This window comes from Euleptes europaea, chromosome 5 (assembly GCF_029931775.1).
Source record: "Euleptes europaea isolate rEulEur1 chromosome 5, rEulEur1.hap1, whole genome shotgun sequence".
Taxonomy (NCBI): Eukaryota; Metazoa; Chordata; class Lepidosauria; order Squamata; family Sphaerodactylidae; genus Euleptes; species Euleptes europaea.
The window spans coordinates 64,227,263-64,249,940 of NC_079316.1; the positions used below are offsets into that span (position 1 = coordinate 64,227,263).

At 42.0% G+C, this 22,678-nt stretch overlaps 1 protein-coding gene across 1 annotated transcript; it reads left to right on the top strand.

The window, feature by feature from the left end:
• The first annotated feature begins 224 nt into the window (after positions 1-224).
• LOC130477747 (inactive pancreatic lipase-related protein 1-like) lies at positions 225-22,440 on the top strand. Its single transcript, XM_056849801.1, has 12 exons — positions 225-273; positions 1,379-1,533; positions 1,825-1,950; positions 2,996-3,130; positions 4,636-4,744; positions 9,097-9,216; positions 9,302-9,421; positions 14,020-14,138; positions 15,422-15,551; positions 16,523-16,634; positions 20,131-20,298; positions 22,377-22,440. Exons 1-12 carry the CDS (start codon positions 225-227, stop codon positions 22,438-22,440), a joined length of 1,407 nt encoding a protein of 468 aa, XP_056705779.1.
• Positions 22,441-22,678: the final 238 nt, after the last annotated feature.

Below are 22,678 nucleotides of genomic sequence, written 5' to 3' on the forward strand. Positions count from 1 at the left end.
TTATAAAAAGGCCAGGTATGGTTTGTTGAGCCTCGGGCAGAGCGACAAGCAAGGGCCACGCAGTAAGTCATGCCTCATCTCATCAAGTATATTGTACTGTTGATGCGTTTTCATTATATGGTACAGCTCTTATAACAGCATGAGGTAACAACAACATTAATACAAATGGACAAGATTCAGGAAGCCAACGAATCTTCTTTCTTTCTTTTTAAAATCCACTTTAGATGTTTGTGTTTTGGAGCATCGCACTTTTACTGACTGATGCAGCTAAAGGTGAGAGATTTTTACCACAACAACACAATGACAACTAATTTATTTGGGTTTGCAGAAGTGTTACTTTGTGTGGTATCAGAATGACGTCAGATAATGGGACCTGACGAGTCACATTCAATATAGTAAGTGTGTTGACAGGAAACAAGATTGAAGGAATATTGTGGCAGGCACGAGAATAAATAAATGGTGGATTTAACACAGGAACACCATACAAGGAAATATTTTATTGTTAATAACAGCATTTATAAGTGCGTTCAAAGAGCTTCACTCGCATTACCTTACTGTAATCCAAACAATAGTCCTGTAATGTGCTGTTACCCCCATATTGTATAAGGGGGGCGGGGAGAACTGAGGCCAAGAGAGATGGCTAGCCTCAAAGCACATAGTGAATTCTTGGCATAAGTGAGGTTGAACAGTTGACCTCCCAGATCATTCTCTTAGCTATTGCACTCCACAAACTCCTGGAATAATTAATACCAATCTGGGTTAGGATTCAGAGAACACAACTACATGTTAAAAACAAATGTGTATAACAGAACCCTGGTAGCCATTTCTCTCTCTCTCTTCTTTTTTTAAAGGGAAAAGCAGCATCAGGGACGGGGCAATTTGAAATGGAGGAATAGGTGCTTAACCTTTTCCTGCATCTCCACTCAGAACCCTCCCAATAGCTGCTTTCCCCCCATGGACTTCTTAGACGCATCCTTCCGATGCACTGAAAGAAAAATAACATGTGTGTTCACCCCATGTATTCTGGAGTCCCGTTTTCCATGAAGATCCATCTCATGATTTTGCACCAGATATACGCCAAGTAAACTGAACAAGTAAATTAGAGAAACAGAACATTTTTTCTTAATTTTCATTACTGAAACTATAAGGATTGTTTTGGCTTACAATGTAATTAGGCTTTCTTGGCAGGGACCGGTCATGAAAGTCAATCAGAATGGGGGTAGCCATGGAGGTTTAAGACATAAACTACTAGGGTGTGTAAGGAGAAAGGGTGGATTCAAACAGCTCTTCTGGTCACAAATACTATCAAAGACATTCTTTTGAGTCATTCTGATGCACCTGGGCAATAACGCTGCAATTATTTGGTCCGCATAAATAGGAGAAGAAGTCTGCTATGACCGAGTAGGCTGCTTTACAGATGACATACCATGGTCTGGAACTGTTGAACGACCAATTAAAAAACTACCCTGGTCTCCAGAGAAGATAAACACTCGCTTCCTTCTCTATACCAAAAACAACCCAAATAACTTCCAGGTAGGGTCTGCTGTACTTGTTAAACATTGCAAGATTCTCCCACAAGCTGAATAAAAGGGGAAAATATGGAGGGTGATTCTGATAATCCCAAGAGAACTAGTTGTGTGTACATGTACAAAACTCACCTTTATCCATACCACAATTTTAAATCTCTTACAGCGTTAGGAATAGACTTGAAGAGGCATTTGTGAATTAAGATCAGTATTTTATAGTCATGAAGTCTTTTTGATTAATTTTTAGGAGGATGAAGGGGAAATGCGTAGTGCTTATATTCTTTTATACCTTTTGTAGGAAATCACAGCAATTCAACCAGAAACAATTGATTACTCAAACTTTAATGCCAGCAAGATAACACGCTTTATTACTCATGGATTTGTAGACCAGGGTGAGGAAAACTGGTTGTCAGACATGTGCAAGGTACAGTACAATGCAATTGTTCTAAAATCAGTTCATATCCAGACAGGCAATGCTGAGCATTATCTCTCTTCTTCACTTTGCCACATAGAAGATGTGGTAATACAAAATCTCCATTAGCTGTCCTTTAGTTATGAAGTTTGTCAAGAATGATAGAACTGTGTTGTGGGAGGGGTTTAAAGATCATGTTGCCCTAGGCTATACAATGAAGCCAGATCGGCCACACCCAAATGTTAACTATAATTTAAAAAAATTTGACCTGATCACCTCTGAAATGATGCATATTTGCCCCGCTAGTGTATATTGCCACACTTGATTGACCCATGAAGTATTCATTGCTGAACCCTTCCCAATCAGTGCAGCATAGATGACTGCACAAACAAACTTGTTTTGGTGGAGAGTACCAAAGGAAGGCCAATAAGGCAACCTCTTTTTTTTCAGGGATTCATCTACATCCTAAAGATTTTCCCACAGGGAAAGAAAGTACATCAATAGCCCATATCACCTCCCATTTCAAACTGATATGCTTGCCCTGGTCTCCACATGAGGAACTGAGACAATCTACTCCTGGGAAAGTTCAAACAATTTTTTTTTCTTTACCAGAGGTATTCAGAAGAACAGCTTGGGCACATGTACATAGCAGCATCCCATATTCCTGGTTTAGCACTCACCTTTGGCAGGCTCAAAGAGAGCTGTAGATGCCACGCCAGTATTCACAAAGAAGACATACCAAGATCTATAAGAGTTTTCACTCTTTCACACCACTTTGCACCACTTACATAGTCCCTATCCAGCATTCAGTGCAAACATTACAAAAACATACAAAAGGAAGGACTAATCTTCTTCTGTAAGGTATACAGCATCCTCAGGATAGGATAACCAGGTAAGCCATGAAATATGACCAGGTGAATATACCACCAGAAAGCCATCAACCAATATAGCAACCATCTAGGCACAGCTGTGGAACACAGTGCAAACTAGGAAAAGGTTCAGGATGTGTGGTGGCAGGAACTTTCCCCTGATATCTGTTTTATGCTGTTTGCATCAGAGGATGTTTGAAGTAGAAGATGTCAACTGCATCTGCATAGACTGGAGTAAAGGTTCCAGGTGTCCATACACCCAAGCAGCAAACAATATCCGTGTGGTGGGAGCTGAAGTGGCTTACTTTATAAACACCCTTGTGGTAAGAGTGCTTCACTGTACCATAGTTATGGATCTTACTGTGTCTTGATCTGAAAGCCTTCCAGTAACTGTAAGTAACTTGATAAAACCTGGATCATAAAAACCTAATAATTTTCCATGATCCACCTAGTTTGTGAAGTTACTCTCAGGCTGATACAGTGACTTTAGTGTTAATTCTACTACAGAGACTCTATGAGGTTGGGGAGAGGAAGGATCAAAAAATAAAATACCAACATTCTGTTATGAATATGCAGACTTGATATTTATGCTACAGCTCTGGAGTAGATTCCAAATTATGAAAAGGCAAAGCATTGAAAAAATCCCACATTGAAACAAAGATGATTTAAAACTGTATTTAGAAAAAAAATCCTTGACGTGATTTAGTACAAATATTCCAAAGAAGCTTTCTTTCACTGTAACACTGTTGCAGGTCCTGACACACTATTAAGCCTATACTACTTTTAGAACACATAATGCATTTTATGATTATGTGAATCAGGTTTATCCTCCATACAATACATTGGCCACCATCCAGATGGTTTCTAAAATGCATCAGTGGATCAGGGCATTCAAACCAAGTCTAGATAATTCAAGTTTTATACCCTGATAAATGAAATAAAGAAAATGACTCACAAATTCTCTATGGCTGATACCTGAACCAAGTTATATTCTAATGGCTTTCTTCATAAATGTGCACTGGGTTGGGATCTCAACTAGCCGATTATAATTCCAGTGGACAGTTCTTGTAATGGAGGGAAGTAAGCCATGGGGTCCCACATAGATCAGTATTGGAACCAGTGCTACTTAAGTTGTTCATAAATGATTTGGAATTGGGGATGAGCAGTACAGTAGCCATATTTGCAAATGATACTGGTGAAAACCAAGGCAGATTGTAAAGAACTACAGGAGCATTTCTCTAAACCGGGTGAGTGAGCAACAACATGGCAAATGAGGATCAATATGGGTTAAGTGTAAGGTGATGCACACTGAAACAAAACAAAAAATCAGTGGCTGAGACTGAGATTGAAAGAGATCTTGGGGTTGTAGTGGAAAGGTCAATGAAAATATTGAACCAGTGTGGGGCAGTATGCTAGACTAGATGGACCACTGGTCTGATCCAGCAGGCTCTACTCAAGATTTTATGTTCTAAGTCAACAAACAAAACTGTGTGGCAAGTATGGGTACTGAGTGGATCTAAGCTAAATTCAACATGTGGAGAAGCAGTAATGTAACTGTTTTACCATGTAGCCTGCTCAGAATCAACTGCAAAGCATGAGTTGGCCATGGTGAGCAACAGGGATCAAGTTGGAAGGTGAGCAAATTGTGAAACACAAAGAATAACTTCATCCATGCCAAACTCATCCTAGATCCACTTAAGCCATGTTTTTATATGAACTGGCTCTGTGCTGTTCAGAACATTTCATACAAACCTAAAATCCAGTATTTCCTTGGCCAAACACCTGCCAATGTACATGTTGTTTTCTTTAAAACTGTTCTCACCATTAGGAAAAATATGGCTACTCTCCTTCCATGGTACATTTCATTGCCCATAGTCTTGGGGCACATGCAGCTGCTGAGATGGGAAGAAAAGTACCAGGAATTGGAAGAATAACAGGTAAGCAAATGCAATGCATAAAAATGGTAACAGGCCAAGTACTGCTGGGCCCGACTCTTACTTGGCACAGGTATAACTATAGAGGCTGAGGGAAGAGAAATAAAGAGGGTTATCAGCTCATAAATGTGAATACACATCTGCCTGTATGTGTGTTCTGCACACAACTGTCTTTTGTAAAATTGCATTTGGGAGTTAATAGCCTCTTATCTTGAAAACTGACAGATTTAGAGATGGTTATCAGGGTCAGATAGATCATTTAAGATCAATGCAAAAATATCCAGCATTGACCTTGTACTGATGGCTGATGGATTTCAGTACAGGCAACGATCACCTACCATGCAATTATTGTCTTCAGGCAACCTGAAGTAGCTCTGACAAATCCAAACAGAAACTCTGTATTTCTTTACAGATTTACTCCGTGCTTCACCACTAAAGAGTATTAAATTTCCATGAGGAAGTTATATTGTGTTCTTCTCTCACAGTTCGACCAAATATACCTTACTGTATTTTAAAGCTATGATTTCTTTGAATCTGACACCACCACCACCCAAGAAACAGGGCCCCCATATGTTACCTGAACCAATATCACACAAAACTAGGACACACAGAAAACTGTTCTCTCTACACAGGAGGGATCATTCACCATGGCACATTCAAAATGTTCCTTTTCTAAATATTCTTGCACTGGAATCTCCTATAAGGCCTTGTAATTATTTCATGCATAGACACCTGGGACATGGATAGCTCAAGATTTGGCTAGCTACACAGATTCACTTGTTGCAAGGCCTACTTGATGATTCTGAACAATAGCCCATCAGATTCTTGACACTTCTAAATTTCACAAGGACAACAAAGAAATATTTTTACCTAAACCAGTGGGTGTGCAAGGACAGATTCCACATAGAGGATGGATTCCACATAGAGGTAGCTTTACATTTTATTAATTACTGATTAGACTCCTTATTCATCACACAAGCAATTTTTATGTATCATAACAGATTTCAAATGTTATTAGCTCTATCATTTTCCATTCGAATTTTTTTTTGCAAGGACTTGGGCCTAGCACCCCTTGAATCAAAACCCGGAAATATTCAATTTAACACCTACTTTACAGACATGATAGGGGCCGGGGTGGGGGCTGGGAAGCCACATTTACATAGTAATAGAAGTGTTGCAGCTTTCTGGCTTGCCATTAAAATACTGCAAATCTGTTATGAAAACCCAAAGAAAAGCTAATGATGGGAAAGTTAATTAAGTAAACCGTTTAGGGAAATGTGGGTTCGCGTTTCAGATACTAGGCCCCAACCATAATAAAACTGAGCTATTGGGAATCAGCAGCCCATTCGGTCCTGAGTAACTAGATTAAAATCAAGTGATTATGTAAATAACTAGTGATGTTTATATCAATAACAGGGCCATATATGTGCTAACACCAGTAAATTGGAGATGAATAAAAATCTTTAGTTTTTAGAGAAACCTTTTCAATTGTATTTAAGAGGATATCCTGGCTCAATGCCTTAGAGTAGGGTTGCCAGGTCTCTCTTCACCACTGGCGGGAGGTTTTTGGGGCAGAACCTGAGGAAGGTGGGGATTCAGGAGGGGTGGGATGTCAATTGCCAAAGCGGCCATTTTCTCCAGGTGAACTGATTTCTATCAGCTGGAGATCAGTTGTAATAGCAGAAGATCTCCAGCAATTACCTGGAGGTTGGCAACCCTAACTTAGAGTCACCTAGCAATGAGCACTTTGTGGCTCTGCAACATTTTGGGGAGTTGGCTCCTGGCCAGTTGCCAGTACAGCGCCTAACAGAGATGGCTTCAACAGGAGTTGTTCATTCTCCTGATGTTCTCACAGCAGTGCTGCACAACAGCTTCTCCTATGAAGTTGGGAGCAGATCATTAGTGTTTCACAGAGTGGTAGACTACAGACACTGCAGAGTCATTAAATCGTGGGTGTTTGTGCAATCCTGTCACAATCTCCCCAGGTGTAAGACCAGCTGGACAGTCAAGGCAGCTGTATAGTTTTTTCTAACATTCTACCATTATATTTTCTGAAAATTTTACCTATCATGAAATTAAGACAATTTGTCCAGTTTAAAATTTGGCGCAAAGAATCTACCTGGAGAACAGCCTGCTCTGATCAGAAAAGGGCGAGGGGAGGCTGATGTGAAATGGCCAAGTGTTAAAAAATCTAGATCTTGAAGGCTCATAAATGTGTGACTGATTTTTTGTGCACCCCAAACCTGCCTTCATTTTCTCTTTTTGCAGCTTCTATTTTGCCAAGCATTCAGAAATGTTCCAAGAGTCCTGCTCTAACTGGTTTGGTAAAAATATGTTGCACATTAACAGAGTTATGAAATTTCAAAGTTTAGCCACAGCTTCCTTCCTCTGCAGCACTGAACATGGGGTCAGTGCTAAACACTTAATAAAAGTTTATTAAGAATTCATATCAAAATTAATCGTATGAGATGCCCATTCAAAGGAAGGCTGCAAATGGAATACTAATTTGAGTGTGGGGGATTCAAGGAGCAGGTAAAAGTAAGTTTAGTTACATGGCATCTGTTCAATGTAAACTAGGGTTGCCAATCTCCAGGTAGTAGCAGGAGATCTCCTACTATTACAACTGATTTCCAGCCAATAGAGTTCAGTTCACCTGGAGAAAATGGCTGCTTTGGCAACTGGGCTCTATGGCACTGAAGTCCCTCCCCTTCCCAAACCCCACCCTCCTCAGGTTCCGCCCCAAAAATCTCCTGCCAGTGGTGAAGAGGGACCTGGCAACCCTAATGTAAACACAAAGGTCTAAAACGCACGGTCACTTACTCCGGTTTCTGCCCAGTCTCCTCCCCGTTCCAGCCAGGATTAAATGAACCCAGGCGGGGGGAGAATCTGTGCGCATTACCTTTGTTGATCCGTGGCGAAACAGCGTGCTGATCCGTCTGTCAAAACAGAAAATGTGGGAGACAAATACTTCCTGGCCGTTCAGCAACGCCCCATCCCCCTGGTGAGTGGTCGACTCAAACTGACCAATGATAGCCTTGCGCGCAGGATCGGGCCAGGGCAGAAAGCCCCAGAAGGCCCCCTCGCTTGGGGGGTGGAAGGGGGGGTCTGGTGGCTCCAGGGGGAGGAGGGCGTCGCGTGAGCCCCACACCAGAGATGGGGCTCGTGGGAACATGTAACGTGGTGGGTAGGGTTATGGATAGAAGTGGACCCAGGCCATGCACGGGAGGTTTAGCCTGTGCCTTTCTCCAGATGCACATTTCCCCAGTCCCAGTTCTCAAAACTCTGCCTGGGGGGCTTATTGCTGAGTTTTGAGAATTGGGATGGGGGAAATGTGCACCTAGAAAGCGACAAACCCAAGGCAAAACCTCCTGTGCACAGTTTCCTCCAGTACAGTCGGGGCCAGATCCTATGAAGAGTTCTTCTGCATCTTATTAAAAGCTCCTTGAAATTGACGTGGGCCATTGATGCCTGGGAGGTTTCACCTTGGATTTGCCACTCTGAAGATGCACATTTTCCCCATCCGAATTCTCAAAAACTCAAAAATAAGCCCCCCATGCAGAGCTTTGAGAATTCAGATGGGGAAAATGTGCACCTAGAGAGCGGCAAATCCATAGGATTGCAGTGAGTGCATGTTGGGGAGGGAGCTTCCCCCTATGGAGATGAATGAGCATGGGAGCTCATTCCTTAGACTCCCCTCACCCAAACTGGGCGGCTTGAGACAGACATTTCCTTGGCTAGGACTGGGAGCACGCAGGAATGCCGAATAACGGGCAGGAGGGTGAGAGTGGGAAAATTTGGCAGGCAGGAGAGTAACAGCTCTGGTGTCCACGCCCCGCTTCCGGTATATCGGGGAAAAAATTATGCAAAAAAGGCGGTGAGGTTGCGAGGGGAGGGGTTTGGAGGCGGGCGGGACGTCGTGACGCCGGAAGACTCGGCTCGTGTTAATCTGAAATGAGCCAGGGGTAACGGTTTGGGTCCAATTGCAAAACCGGGTTTGTTTTGGGTCGAGACAGCGCTCAGCCAGCAGCAACTGAGGTGCCGTTCTAGTGCGAGGATTTGATCCTGGGTGAAACAGGGAATAAACAGGGAGGAGACTGGGCAGAAACCGGAGTAAGTAACAGTGCGTTTTAGACCAAAATGTTAGACTGTACAATGTCACTGTCACACATTTCCCAAAACTATGGACATTGTAAGTGCCTTAATACTTTTCTTAAACCAGCGGGCAGAGTAATCAGAATGGGATGGCTGTCTGCTTTTTAAAGAGTACACTCTTGCCTTATTCAACTGTGGTTCAGCATTGTTAGCCTATAAATTTACAACTGCCTCACTCAAAATCCACATGTATACTTTTATAGGTCTAGATCCTGCTCAGCCATATTTTCAAGGCACACCACTCATAGTCAGGTTGGATAAGACTGATGCTGCTTTTGTTGATGTTATTCATACTGATTCAGCTCCAACCATTCCATACTTGGGTAAGTTGGCCATACTGCATAAAATGGGCAATAATACTAATAAGTCTTCCAAACTCAATGTGTTTATCAATTATGAATATTCCAGGCTTTGGAATGAGTCAAGCTGTGGGACACCTTGATTTTTATCCAAATGGAGGAGAATACATGCCAGGATGCAAGAAGAATATCATTTCACAAATAGTGGACATTGATGGGATCTGGGAAGGTAGGTGTAAAGAGGACTTTTGCTAAAAGTAAAGAACTTTAACAGGCATTGATAGGATACAGAACAGAACTATACCCCCCACTTCTCATAGATGCACTGAAACCAAAAGAACTTGCTTCCATGACTACCATTTTGATCCAATTAGAGTTTATAAATACGTGGAATGTCGACGGCTGAAGAGCAGCATGCACAAATGGTGCAGATGAGGTAGTCCACATTACCACCACAGAATCAAAAAAAGCTACATCTAAGAATAAAAGCAATTAGTATCATGATGTCTTCATATAAGTCTATGGTGTATCCTCACTTTCAGATTTTAGATCGGTGAGCACCAGTGTGCCCCCAACTGCTTATTATCTAAAATTCAGCACACCAGACAGAAGAGTTGGTTTTTATACGCTGATTTTCGCTACCATTTAAGGAAGAATGAAACCGGTTTACAATCACCTTCCTTTCCCCTCCCCACAAGAGACACCCTGTGGGGTAGGTGGGACTGAGAGAGTGTGACTAGGCCAAGGTCACACAGCTGGCTTCGTGTGTAGGAGCGGGGAAACAAATCCAGTTCACCAGATTAGCCTCCACTGCTCATGTGGAGGAGTGGGGAATCAAACCTGGTTCTCCAGATCAGAGTCCGCCGCTCCAAACCACTGCTCTTAACCACTACACCACGCTGGCTCCCAATAGGAGAGGAAGGAAAGAGAGGCAGGTATAAACAGAGGAAGAATATGCATTCATTTCACATACTTAGGCTTACTTTTGGTAGGCTATTGAGGCTTAAGGTTGCATCAGTCCTCTAAAGGCTTCACAGAAAAGATGGATTGTGAGGAGGGAACAGTCGAAAATAAGAGAAGCGGCGTTCAGGGACCCAGTTCCACGAATAAAGGGGCAGCAAGGGAGAAAGGGTGGAGGTGTTTGAGAGAACAGAAACAATGCAAGCGGCTTAGGGCAGTGCAGCTGCAAGGGTGAAGGTCTCAGGAAAGGTCATATTAGAATACAAGAGAGGAAAATTCATGGAGGGCTTTGAAGGTAAGGATGAGGAGTCTGCATTGCGCTGGGAGGCGGACAGGAAGCCAGGGTAGGAATTTAAGACAGGAAAGCATTTTCATCAAGGGAGTGAAGAGAAAGGAACCAAAGTCTTGGCTTTAATACAGGGCAATGGTGACCTTATCAGCTGATATGGAAAACGTACAGGAGTAGGAGAATTTTGGAAGAAAAATGAGAAGTTTGGACTTTGGCATATAGGCCTGGATCAAGGTCAAGGACCTTGTGAGGTCCACACAAGGATCCCCTCTCTTTCTGTCACTCCTTTTCCTCCAGAAGCCATTTTGTTTTTTTCCCAGGGTCACAGGACCCATAATAGCCATATTTGTCAGGGAACTGCAGTGGGGATGGGGAAGGGGGCAAAATCACTCTTCTTCCATCTGCAGAGCTCCGTGCATGCAAGTGGCAGGAGGGAGCAATTTCGCCCCATGCCCACTGGTCCTTCCTGCTCCGCATGACCATTACTCCATGTAGATCCCACAGCTCTGCAAATAAACTTTATCATAGTCTGAAATGGCTGCTGGGGGAAGGCCAGAGCTGGGAAGACCAGCAGCTGTCAGCACTTTCTGCGGACAGATTGTGGGATCCAATCCACAAACAGCAACACAACATACAGTAAGACTAATCAGACCAGAAAGCAGAGATAAGCAACTAGATGGGAAGGAGAAATTTCCAGGAGTTCAGAGAGGCGGAGGTACAGATATACACTATAAATATATAGTACTTATGTCTGGATTTTCAGAAAGGCAATTTCTTTATTGGCTTCATTTATATACCGCTTTTCTCCCCAATAGGGGCACAAAGTGTCTTACACTGGTCTCTCCTCCATTGTTATCCTTAGAACAACTCTGTGAGCTTGGGTAGGCTGAGTGTATGTGACTGGCCCAAGGTCACCCAGCAAGCTTCTATGGCAAAGAGGGGATTTGAATCTGGGTCTCCCTGAACCTAGTCTAACACTCAGATCAGTATTAATAATCTTAATTAATCTCAATATTAGCTTTCAATGTTTGCTAATCCACTTAAAAAACAACTTTAGGGCTAGACATCTTGATATACAGTTTAAAAGCCAGTTTTGTCTTCTGATCAACTTCACAAATTAGGGTTCTGTTATACTAAGAATAGCAATTGCTATTGAATACTTGTTCATGTAACCTACCAGGATCATCATTCCCATCCATTCCAGAGCCCCGTCTGATGTATTTACCAGAAACCTTTTTATCAAAGTGATTCAATAGACCCAGAACATTTTCAGCGTATGATAATCTGTAATTTTGATGGCACATATTAAAAAGACACAAAGTTAATTATAGTTGTTCCAGTGCATATTAAGCTTTCCCCAACTAGCATACAGAACAGAAACAAACAGGAATTAATTGCCTGTCTCACCCTGAAAAGCTGTCAAACAAGAGTAAAAGGAAATACTGTTTAAACTCTTCCAGGAGAGTGAAGATGCAGAAAAGACCATCATTCAAATCTTTATTTGGGGGGAAGGCGCAGGAATAACCTTGATATCTGGGTATTGCTTAATCTGTGAATAAATTGTTTAAGCTGCCAGTGTAACAGGAAATCCTTATCATATGGTTACCTATTCATTATGGAATGTAAATGGTACAAAGACATTTAGATGCTGCTAACAGCTTGGAATGGAACTGACTAGTTTCCTCTGCTTTTAATTTTATACATTACCCACTTAGAAATTGTGAATGCTGAGAGTTGGGGAGTTATTCCTCAAAATTCATTTCACTTCTAGTACCAAAAGTTTGTGTCTAATATTAACTGAGCACAGCCTACTCAGAGATAGTGACACGAATGTGCCAAGTTAAAACGTGGTCGATGCCTGCACAGAGGGAGCCAGGAACACGCTTATAAGCTTTCTCCATGCCATGCTCCCATGGGCTGGGCAAAAGCCAACCCTCCCCTGCCAATAATTTCATTCTAGGAAGGGGGCAGGAGAATAGCACCCCCTGCCCTAATGGTCGAGAATGAACTTTCTTATAATTTTTTAATCAGATTTTCCAAACAGCCAGTTTCATCAGTGTACCTATCGTTATAAGTATTATCCAGTATTAGTTTCAGACACCGAGTATCAAACGCTACATCCCCATGGAGATATTCTCTGTTGTCAATTCAATGACACTGCAAATGCAGAGACATTCATAGCAGCAACAGATTGTCTGTGTGGGGGTTTCCTACACACTTTCCTTGGTCATCCCCTTGTGCCTGCCATTCAGTGCCACTGAGTATACCAGAGGACATTTGCTGCTAGCAATTTTAAAAATGGTAGTTGCTATACCTGTATAGCATTATAGTAATGTAGCAATATAGCAACTACCAATCTGTAAAGGCAAAAAATGCAGTGGCACTACGGGGAAATGACAGGTGCAAAGGGAGGACAGCAGTCAAAGGGCACCAGTGTGGGTGGAACCTTTGAAAATGCACACTTTCCTATCCAGGCAGTGTGCTAATGCGCTCAGACTGCATTCTTACCAGAAATATCATAACAACCAGCTTCAAGAAAGATCAAAATGAAGCAGGGGGAACACCTGAAAAGTAGAGACAATGTCATGGGCATACTCTGAAAACACCAATTTAAGGTGGAAACTGAGGCAGAGCAAAACAATGATGTGGATGCCGCCAAAAGCAGAAGAATGACAGTCAAATGTTACTATCATCTTAGTAACAGGTTTTAATTATATACATAAACTATTTACATCTGTAAACTAGACCATAAACCGCTACTGAATAGCTGATACCAAAAGTCAAGTTTCATATATAAAACACTTTACTATAAATAAATGAGTACCCAGCTTGCTGGGGGTAAAGAGAAGATGACTGGGAAAGGCACTGGCAAACCACCCCGTAAACAAAGTCTGCCTAGTAAACGTCAGGATGTGATGTCACCCCATGGGTCAGGAATAACCCGGTGCTTGCACAGGGGACCTTTGTGCAACTTCATTGTTTAGTGATCCAATGTACAAATATTGTTTAGTTGAGCCTTACAAAACTGCATTATTCAGCAGTGCTATACTTCTGGGATTTGATGAACCATGACTCAAAGTTTCTAAACTATGATATGAATTTATGTCCACCGAGATTAAAGAATTACCCACCCTCAAAATGAGTTACCCCTTGAAACAGTTTTGTTCATCCTAGCTACCATCAGTGATAGAATGGTGATATCCATATGAAAGAACAACTTATTTCACAATGTATAAAATGCAGACCAGTCATGAAGCTGCCTCTGGTACTTGTGCAGCACTGATTTAAAGCCACTTCTGATGCAACTCAGCATTTTCTGAACCTGTAACCTGGGTTTTACCTCTACAGCTCTCATACTGATATTAGCCCAGCCTCACAAGGGGCAGTGGTTTAGTTTAACCGTTAGCACAACCTGCAAAGTGGCGATGAAACAAATGTCAGGGGGAAAAACATCATTATCATTCAGTCCAGGACTGGACAGTAATCCACAGGGTGTGCATGTAGCCTTTGTCAAACCGCTTGCTATGAAGTAGTCAATAAATAATCTGCAGTATATAACAGAAGCTTCTTTTTTGCAGGAACACGCGATTTTGTGGCCTGTAACCACTTGCGGAGCTACAAGTATTATTCCGACAGCATTACCTTTCCAGATGGATTTCTAGGATACCCCTGTGCCGGATACAACTTATTTGAAACAGTATGTTATTTGTGTACCATAAAAAACCATTAACTCAGACTAATGTCACTTCATACCCACAGAGTAGACTACAGACTTCCAGTTTGCTAAGTCCTTGAACAGTGTAGGCTGGATCTAAGAAGCCTTTTTGCATGTTGAAGGTGCTTTCTGCTCAAGGAAGGAGTGTTTTACAACTCACACTAGCACACTGTGCAAGAAAAATGAAAACAAATCCAAAGATGTACTTCTGCTTGAACTAGAGGCTGTGAAATGGCTTGCACAAACATTTGAACAAGTGTAAGAACTATATAACTGAGTATTATAGCACTGTAAGAAAGGTACCTACAAAGACTTGTGGTAGGCATCTTATTTCCCCCTTTCCCTTCCCTACAAGTCCCCATACCCTCTCCCCTTTTCCTGCTTTCCTCTTTCCTTCCCACTCACCAGCTAACCTACTTTTATCTGTTCCCTTTTCTTCAGCTTTCACGCCTTCCCTCCCCCTGGCAGCCTCTCCCCAGGAAACGTCTGGCTGAGTTGTGCAGTAGCTGCTGCTGATGGGCAGGGCTCGCGAGAACTTCCTCCCCTCAGGGGGCATAACAGGGAATGGAAATGAAATCTTTTACAGGGCTATTTTGGACTCCTTTACGGAAACCATAGAGACAACATTATGTAGTGGCTAAAGTGTCAGACTAGGATCTGGGAAACCCGGGTTCAAGTCCCCACTCTGCCATGGAAGCTGACTGGGTGACCTTAGGCCAGCCACAATCTCCCAGCTTAACCCACCTCGCAGGGTTGCCATGCGGATAAAAAAGAGGAGAGGAAAACGATGTAAGCTGCTTTGGGTCCCCACTGGGGAGAAAGGGTTTGAAGGTTGAGCAATATTGTTGTGGTTGATGTGCCACCTCCAGTGGCCACTGAGAACTCAGCAAGCATTAAAAAAAAACACTACAGGTGTCTAATTAATACATTAGTTTTCCATGACAAAAGGAACATCATAAAATGTCATTTGTTCAAACAGCTTATCTTTTCCTAATAGTTTTGGGAACAATAGGGCATGAAAAGAGGAAGAGTATTCAAGGCTGCCTTAGAGAAACCCTAATAACTTGTTGTAAAATATCCTCACAACATGACATGGACCACCAAGGTGGTCTTGGACCAAAGTAAAGTATTGCCAGGTGAAAGGCAAGGCAAAACAAGTGTTACTGTACCAGATTATTAGATAGGGCTTTGCATTGTTACAATAAATTTGAGGGAAGTTGCTGCATAATCAAAAGGTATGAACTCTTCCTGTTTTTTAAAACTAGGGAACCTGTTTCCCATGTCCCCAAGGTGGATGCCCCAAAATGGGTCACTATGCTGATGAATTTAAAAACAAAATCACCTCTGGATTTCAGAAGCTCTATCTGAATACTGGAGACGCCAAGATTTTTGCCCGTAAGTTACAATAATAATATTTTTTAATTTCTCTGTTGTAATAAACACTGAAGGTTGACTTCTAATATGTACTGATAGCTCCAAGAACTTGTAAAACAATAAGCTGCTGATCTCCACCTTGAATACGGAGCAACAATGACCCCACGTCAAGAAACATTCTTCTAATAGGGCACTTCAGCGGGTTCTGATTCTGCACAGACAAATGCACTGATCCACCCAGGAAAAAAAATTTCCACGGAGCAGAATTCTACATGGATAAATCAGGAAATACCTGCAAATCATCATCATCATGATCTATATACTAATAGTGAAGTCAGCCAAATCTGAGGATACTTATATCCAGTGACTGAAGCTGTGAACAAGACAGACAGAACTGTCTAGAAATTTAAAAAACACCTCAGGTTTATGGAAAAATCTGAAATCTAAAACAAAACAAAACATTGGGGAGTTTGAATACCCCCAAAATGATAAAAGAATTGCCAGTGGCTTTAAAAAATGGGTTCCCTCAATAAACATTGCTAGGCAATCACAGCATTCCAGGATTGAAGTTTCTCTGAGTAAAAGGCAGGGGGAGGAGCAGGGCCCTTTCCAGGGTTGTTTTGGCCTTTGAGGGAGGACTCATTGGGGCCAGGCCTGTGGCTAGGGTAGTCAGGGTAGTCAGCTCCAGGTTGTGAAATTCCTTGAGATTTTGGGGTGCAGTTTAGAAAGGACAGGTTTTGGGTATTCCTGCTTGCATATTCTAATAGCAAAGTCAGCCAAATCTGAGGATATTTAAATCTAGTGATTTGAACAGTGAAAAGACGGAACAGATCTTCCTACAAACCTGCATTTGATTATACAAACCTTCCTGTCCTAAAAAAAATTCACAGAAAAGCAATGCTTGAAATCAGTACATGCTGTTCTCTGCAAGTAGGAACAGCAACTTCTAAAAACTGAGTAAAACCAATCTTATTTTATGTGTGTTGATGTAGGTTGGAGGTACAAAATATCTGTCACGCTGTCTGGGAAGAGCAGTGTCAGAGGATACATACATATTGCCCTATATGGAAATGGAGGGAACACAAGACAGTATCAAATTTTCCAGTAAGTTCGCTATTAAGAAAATTGCACTATGATAAATATTTGATACTGGGTTTCCTATTTTTGAGCTACTCTATGATGACTGCACCTTTGTCCTGTTTTAGGGATGGATGCAAGTGTAGCCCTCTCTTTGCCAAGAGAGAGTTGCTGAATGCCAAGCACCTCTTCAGCCTGCTCACTTAAATCTGAGCTGTGCACCAGAGACAGGCCTACAGCCCACAGGTCTGTGTACCCAACCCATTCTGTGATGGGCCAACCTCTGGGGCAGTCTGCAGGAAGCTGTTTGAGAGTTAACTGGCAGACAGCAAGTGCTGGGACCAATTGCCCTAATCATCCTTCCTTCAGCCCCCTTCCACCCTGGCACAAATGCCCCTACAACCCATGGTTGGGAGCCTTTTTGAGCTACTCCATGATGAATTGATACCCTTTTTGAATGCATGATGACCAGAGGTTTATTCTAATTATGGTTGGGCAAATTTATATAACATATATTTGTGTGTGTAAATGCCATAAAGCCAATTTATGGTGACCTTATGAATTAATGACCTCCAAAACATCCTATCATTACAGCCTTGCTCTAGTCTTGCAAACTGAGGGCCATGGCTTCCTTGATTGAGTCAATCCATCTCATGTTGCTGCTGCTGTCAACTTTTCCTAGCATTATTGTCTTCTCCAGTGACTTCTTGTCTTCTGAGAATGTGACCAAAGTACTATAACCTCAGTTTAGTCATTTTGGCTTCTAGGGAGAATTCAGCTTGATTTGATTTATAAACCATTTATTTGTCTTTTTGGCTGTCTATGGTATCCGTAACACTCTCTTCCAACACCACATTTCAAGAGAATCAACTTGCTTCCTGTCAGCTTTCTTCACTGTCCCAATGGGGAATACTATAGTATGAATTGTCTTGATCTTGGTCACCAGACACATCCTTACAGTTAAGGACCATTTCTAGCTCCTTCATGGCTGCTGTTCCCAGTCTCAATTTCCTTTGATTTATTGGTTGCAGTTTCTCTTTTGTTTGATGATCAAGCCAAGGGTGTAGAAAATTGTTGACAATTTCAGTTTCTTTATCATCAACTTTAAAGTTGTGTAACTCCTCAGTAGTCCTTAATACTGAGTCATTAAGTAGTCATTAAGGTATATAATAGCATTATGATATTTCAGTGTAAGGGATTATTATGAAAACAAATTAAAATAAACAGGACAGCCATTTGTCCTGCCACTACACAAACATCATTTTCTACAAACTTCCTTCCATGGCCTCATTAAAAACTCTTTCCTGAGTGGTCCTACACAGTGATATGCATATGTGGTTAGGAGTTTTAATCCCTGTATGCATCACTTTGCATTTCTGTGATTTGTCTGCCTCAACTCCACCTTTTCAAGGCCTTCTGTCCTGGAGAGAGTCTTGGCTGGAGGCGCTTCCTCAGCCTCAGACCAGTCCGAGGGAGAGTCAGAGCTTTCCTCTCTCCCGGTGGTTGCCAGGTTGCCTTAGAGCTCAGGCAATCCTTCAGCTTCCCACCCCTGCACCCCTCAGCTCCTATCTGGCCTTATATTCTCTCCAGACCAGAGAGCCTCCACCCTGTTCCTGTCCCCCTTCCCGCCCCCGGAGGTCCACATAAGGGCCTCATCATGGGTGCTTGCTTCAACCCCACAATGAGAGGCCAGCTGCACCACTTGCCTTTGCCGCACCCTTGCTTGTCCGAGGATCAGCAGTTTGTTGGGGCCAGGCACTTCGGTTGGCGGTGTCTTTTTCATGGCCTGGGCTTTCGGCAGAGTTGGGGCCATGGCCGCAGAAGCAGCAGTGATGGGGCTTCAGAAGTCCTCTGAGGATCATGGGGGTGAGAAGGAGCCTGTTTTCCCTTGCGTCTTTCCCGACTACCGTGGCCTTGCCTGGGGGGGGGGGGTCATGCTTTGGCCTCTGCAGGTGAACGAGGAAGTGAAAGTGCCCGAGATGCAAGGGTGGGGAACCGTCTCAAACAACATCCATTAAATCTCCCTCCCCCAACCACCAATGATGCCATATCCTAAATGCCTTTTAAATTTCCCTCATGTGGAGTAACAGGCTAATGTTCAGGAAACATGGCAAAGGCCCATTAGGGCAAATGGAAACAGCTACATAGGTTAACGGTTGGCCTATGCTATCACAAGCCCGCTCTTTCCTGTCCCCAGCCACTAGGCTTATATGTTGGCCACATTGTGCTCAAGTATATTAAACTAAATTAAACATTTCCCAATTAAAAGTGTGGGCCTCTGGAGGAAGATGGTAAACATACACACTATCAGCTTGAAGGGTCACCACACATATTCTTGAAGATAAAATCAGTTGCCTGAGATTATATGTCTTCCAGGCTGACTTAAACTGGTTCAACAGTCATTTCCTCTTTCTAAAGAAATTTGGCAAAGAAGAGTTTCCTCAATACCTTTATCAAACTGCAATGTCTAGGATTCTCTGAGGGGAACCAAGACAGTTAAACTGGTAAATGTCTGCAGTGCAGATAGCTGGTTCTAACATGGAATCAAACCTATGAAGCAAGACTTTTTGTGTCTAGCTGTTCATGTTTGGCAATAATAAAATCAGGTCTAGATTCTAATTTCAGTCTCAAAATCTTCATTGATTTCAACGTTGTTGCCATGGAATTCCATGGGTATTTGGTTTTTAAAATACTGTCTCAAACACTTACCTATGACACCTCACCAATAATTTAAAACAAATACCATCTTCACATTTACTGTTAGCAGTTGTATTTTCAAATGCTGTGCATTTCAGAAGCGAAAAGGCTATCTTTTGTTTTCTAAATTGTTGCAATTTAAATTTCTACTTTTTGTTTGCAGTGATTGTCTGAGTTAAAAGCCCTGTTGTATTACAGCTATAAAAACATGCCACTTCCAACCCTGCTATTTGTTTAGTCCAGCCAGCAATATATTTTAATGCTGAAAAGTAAATTTAATAACAGGGTTATTTTAAACCATTTGTGTGATAATCATTTTCATCTAGATTTAATTTAGGCTGGCTCTCAAGCAATACTTTAAAAAAATACTCTGACACACAGTAGTATGCAAATTGACACATTCACCTTGTACAATGCAGAATTTTTCTTTGTGCTACTGTCATGCATTTAGACTTAGTCCTTCCCCAAGATACCCTAGTAATTATACTAGCCATAGGGGATAGTATTCCTTCTGCAGATTACTTGTCTCCAGGCTTCATCATTTAGTGGAGCCTGGATGGGGTAGATGGGGGGCAGCTGTTGTCAATGGTGTAACATCACTTCCAGGCTAAGCTCTGGAAGTGGTATCACACCTGTCTAGGTACCACCAAAAACTCTATGGTAAAACCAATTCCTAGAGAGGTATGACATCACTTCCAGGTTTTTAACAATTCAGAATGCAGTGTTGAACTGTAAGCCCAGCCTTTTTCAAACCAGTGCAAGATGGAGAAAATGAAGATGTATATGTATAAAAAGCCCACTGTTCATTTTTTTCTCTCTCTCCAAGGGGGAAGCTCAAACCTGGTGAAACTTATTCAAACTTCAGTGATGTAGAACTTAATGTTGGAACTGTTACCAAGGTTAAGTTTCTTTGGAACAACAATATCATAAACCCAACTTTACCGAGACTGGGAGCAGCAAAGGTTACAGTACAAGATGGAAAAGATGGGAATACGTATGTATATATTTTCTGGTTTTTGTAAAAGAAAGACATACAAACCTAGTCATATATTAAACCATCTCTGTTCTGCATAGTTTGCATAGGCTTTAGAATACTGATCAATAGGATGCTATCTTTATGCTTCAACATTTTAAAATAGTTTATAGTTGCCTTTATAGGACAATACTTGGATTTTAACTAAGCCAGGGACTGTTGTGGAGATCAGTTTGAGTGGGCAAAATTACAGTTTATGAAATAGTTATTTTATAAGTGGCAACCTGCAAGGACTTGTGGGAGGCATCTCCTTTCCCCCTCCCCCACTATTTCCTCTTTGCTTTTGCTGAAAGCCTCAATAGCCTCTCCCCTTTTCCTGCTACCGTCTCTCCTTCCCATCAAACAGTCAACCTACCTTTACCTGCCTCCTGCCTTAAGCTCTCTCTCTCACACACACAGCCTCTGCTTAGGAAAACTGTGGCCCAGTTGTATGGTGCCAGCTGCTGGGCTAGGCCCACTTGCATCATAGGGAACCCTCAAGGACTTGTGGGGGGGGCACCTCATTTTCCCCTGTATCCCCCGCCCTACACTATTTCCTTTTTTCTCTTCTCTTGGCAACCCCCATATCCTCTCCTTTTTCCCTGCCCCATTCTCTCCATCTCAGCCATTCACCAACCTACCTTTTATCTGCTTCCCATGTTCAGCCATATTTATTATTTATTTACTTCATTTATACCCCATCTTTCTCCACAGTGGGAGCCAAGCAGTTTACATTATTCTCTTCTCCTTTTTTTCTTCCCACAACAACCCTGTGAGATAGGTTAGGATGAAAGTATGTGGCTGACCCCAAATCACCCAGTGAGCTTCCACAGCCAGATGGAGGCTCAAACCTGGGTCTTGCAGACCGTGCTCTGAAGCTCTAACCACTACACCACACTGGCTTTCATAGAGTGGCTGCTGTTGAACAGTAGCAATCAGCCAGGCCTAGATGAGCCATGAAAGTTGGATGGTATCAAGTCACCTAGAGGGTGCTTCCAGGCCTAAGGTTGCCGATCAACTGATGAGACCTTGAGATCTCTCAGAATTACAACAGTACTCCAGACGTCAGACATCTGTCCCCTGGAGAAAATAACTGCTTTAGAGGGTGGATTCTATGGCATTGTATTCAGCTGAGGCCTCTTCGCTCCCCAAACCATGCCCTTCTCAGATTCCATGACAAAATCTGGCTTTTTTCTTGTGTGCATTCATGACCGTGGGTTTTTTTTTGTGTGAGCAATTTTCTTGTGGGCTTTTTTCATGAGGGTTTTTTTCTGGTTACCCAAAATAGCATACCAAGGGTTCCCAGGAATATTCCTGAACAAGAGCTGGCTTAGACAAATGCTGACTCCACATGGAAACTATTCTCCATTTAGGTTTCATTGTCATTGCTAATGTAGAGGCATTTGCATTGGTAATGGGGCATCTATACAGCAGTTTTCCCACCTTGCCTTAGCCCCCCACAACCAATTTTCCTCCATGCCAGTGGATGGCTTTATTCAATAATCAGTAATCAACACGGCTGTATCCTAATAATATTATAACAAAGTTGCCTCAATTTACTTGTTTGCAGCTTTTGTTTTTTTTAAGTGTGTGGCTTTTTTAATTGAAGAGTTATAAGGGAACATACACAGCCTCTGCATCCTTTTCTTTATTTCTCTGCAACAAAATAGGTAGAGACTTTTAAAAAAAATGAAAGCTGTGAATTCACAGGAATTAGTATATCATGACAATAGAGTATTATAACATTATAGAGATGTGTGCTGATTTATTTTTTCAAAAAAAAAAAACCCTTAAGTTTGTGGGAAGGGGTAGCAGTTGAGGCAAGGAATATAGACCCAATATAGGCAGGATCTACAAAACTGCACACCTTTCTATCTACATGGCATCCAAAGACTGCAATCTTTACAGAATTATCATACTAAACCAGAAAATGAGGTGGTTTTTAAAATTAATTTTGCTCACCTTGTAAGATGCAAGTTTGTTTGGTTGTTTAAAAACAGAATTGCACTACATGTGATGCCAGAAAGCATTTAAACTAACATTATTGTTCGTTTATCCAGATTCAATTTCTGTGGCAGTGAAACAGTAAGAGAAGATGTTCTCCAGACACTGGCACCATGCTAACGAAAAGCAAGGACTGTAATGCAAATCTTAATAAAAAGTAATATTACTTGGTTACTTTGTTTCAAAAGCTTTATTTATTTATTTTATCAAATCTCTATCTTGCCCTCCCCAGCCAAGGCGTCTGGGGTCGTTATCTGTGCATGTATTAATTGCTACACATATTTCTCCACACTGTAATATTAAAGAGATGATCTAAGAAATAACCTGATAAGCAACTAAAAAAAGTCTCATTCCAGAT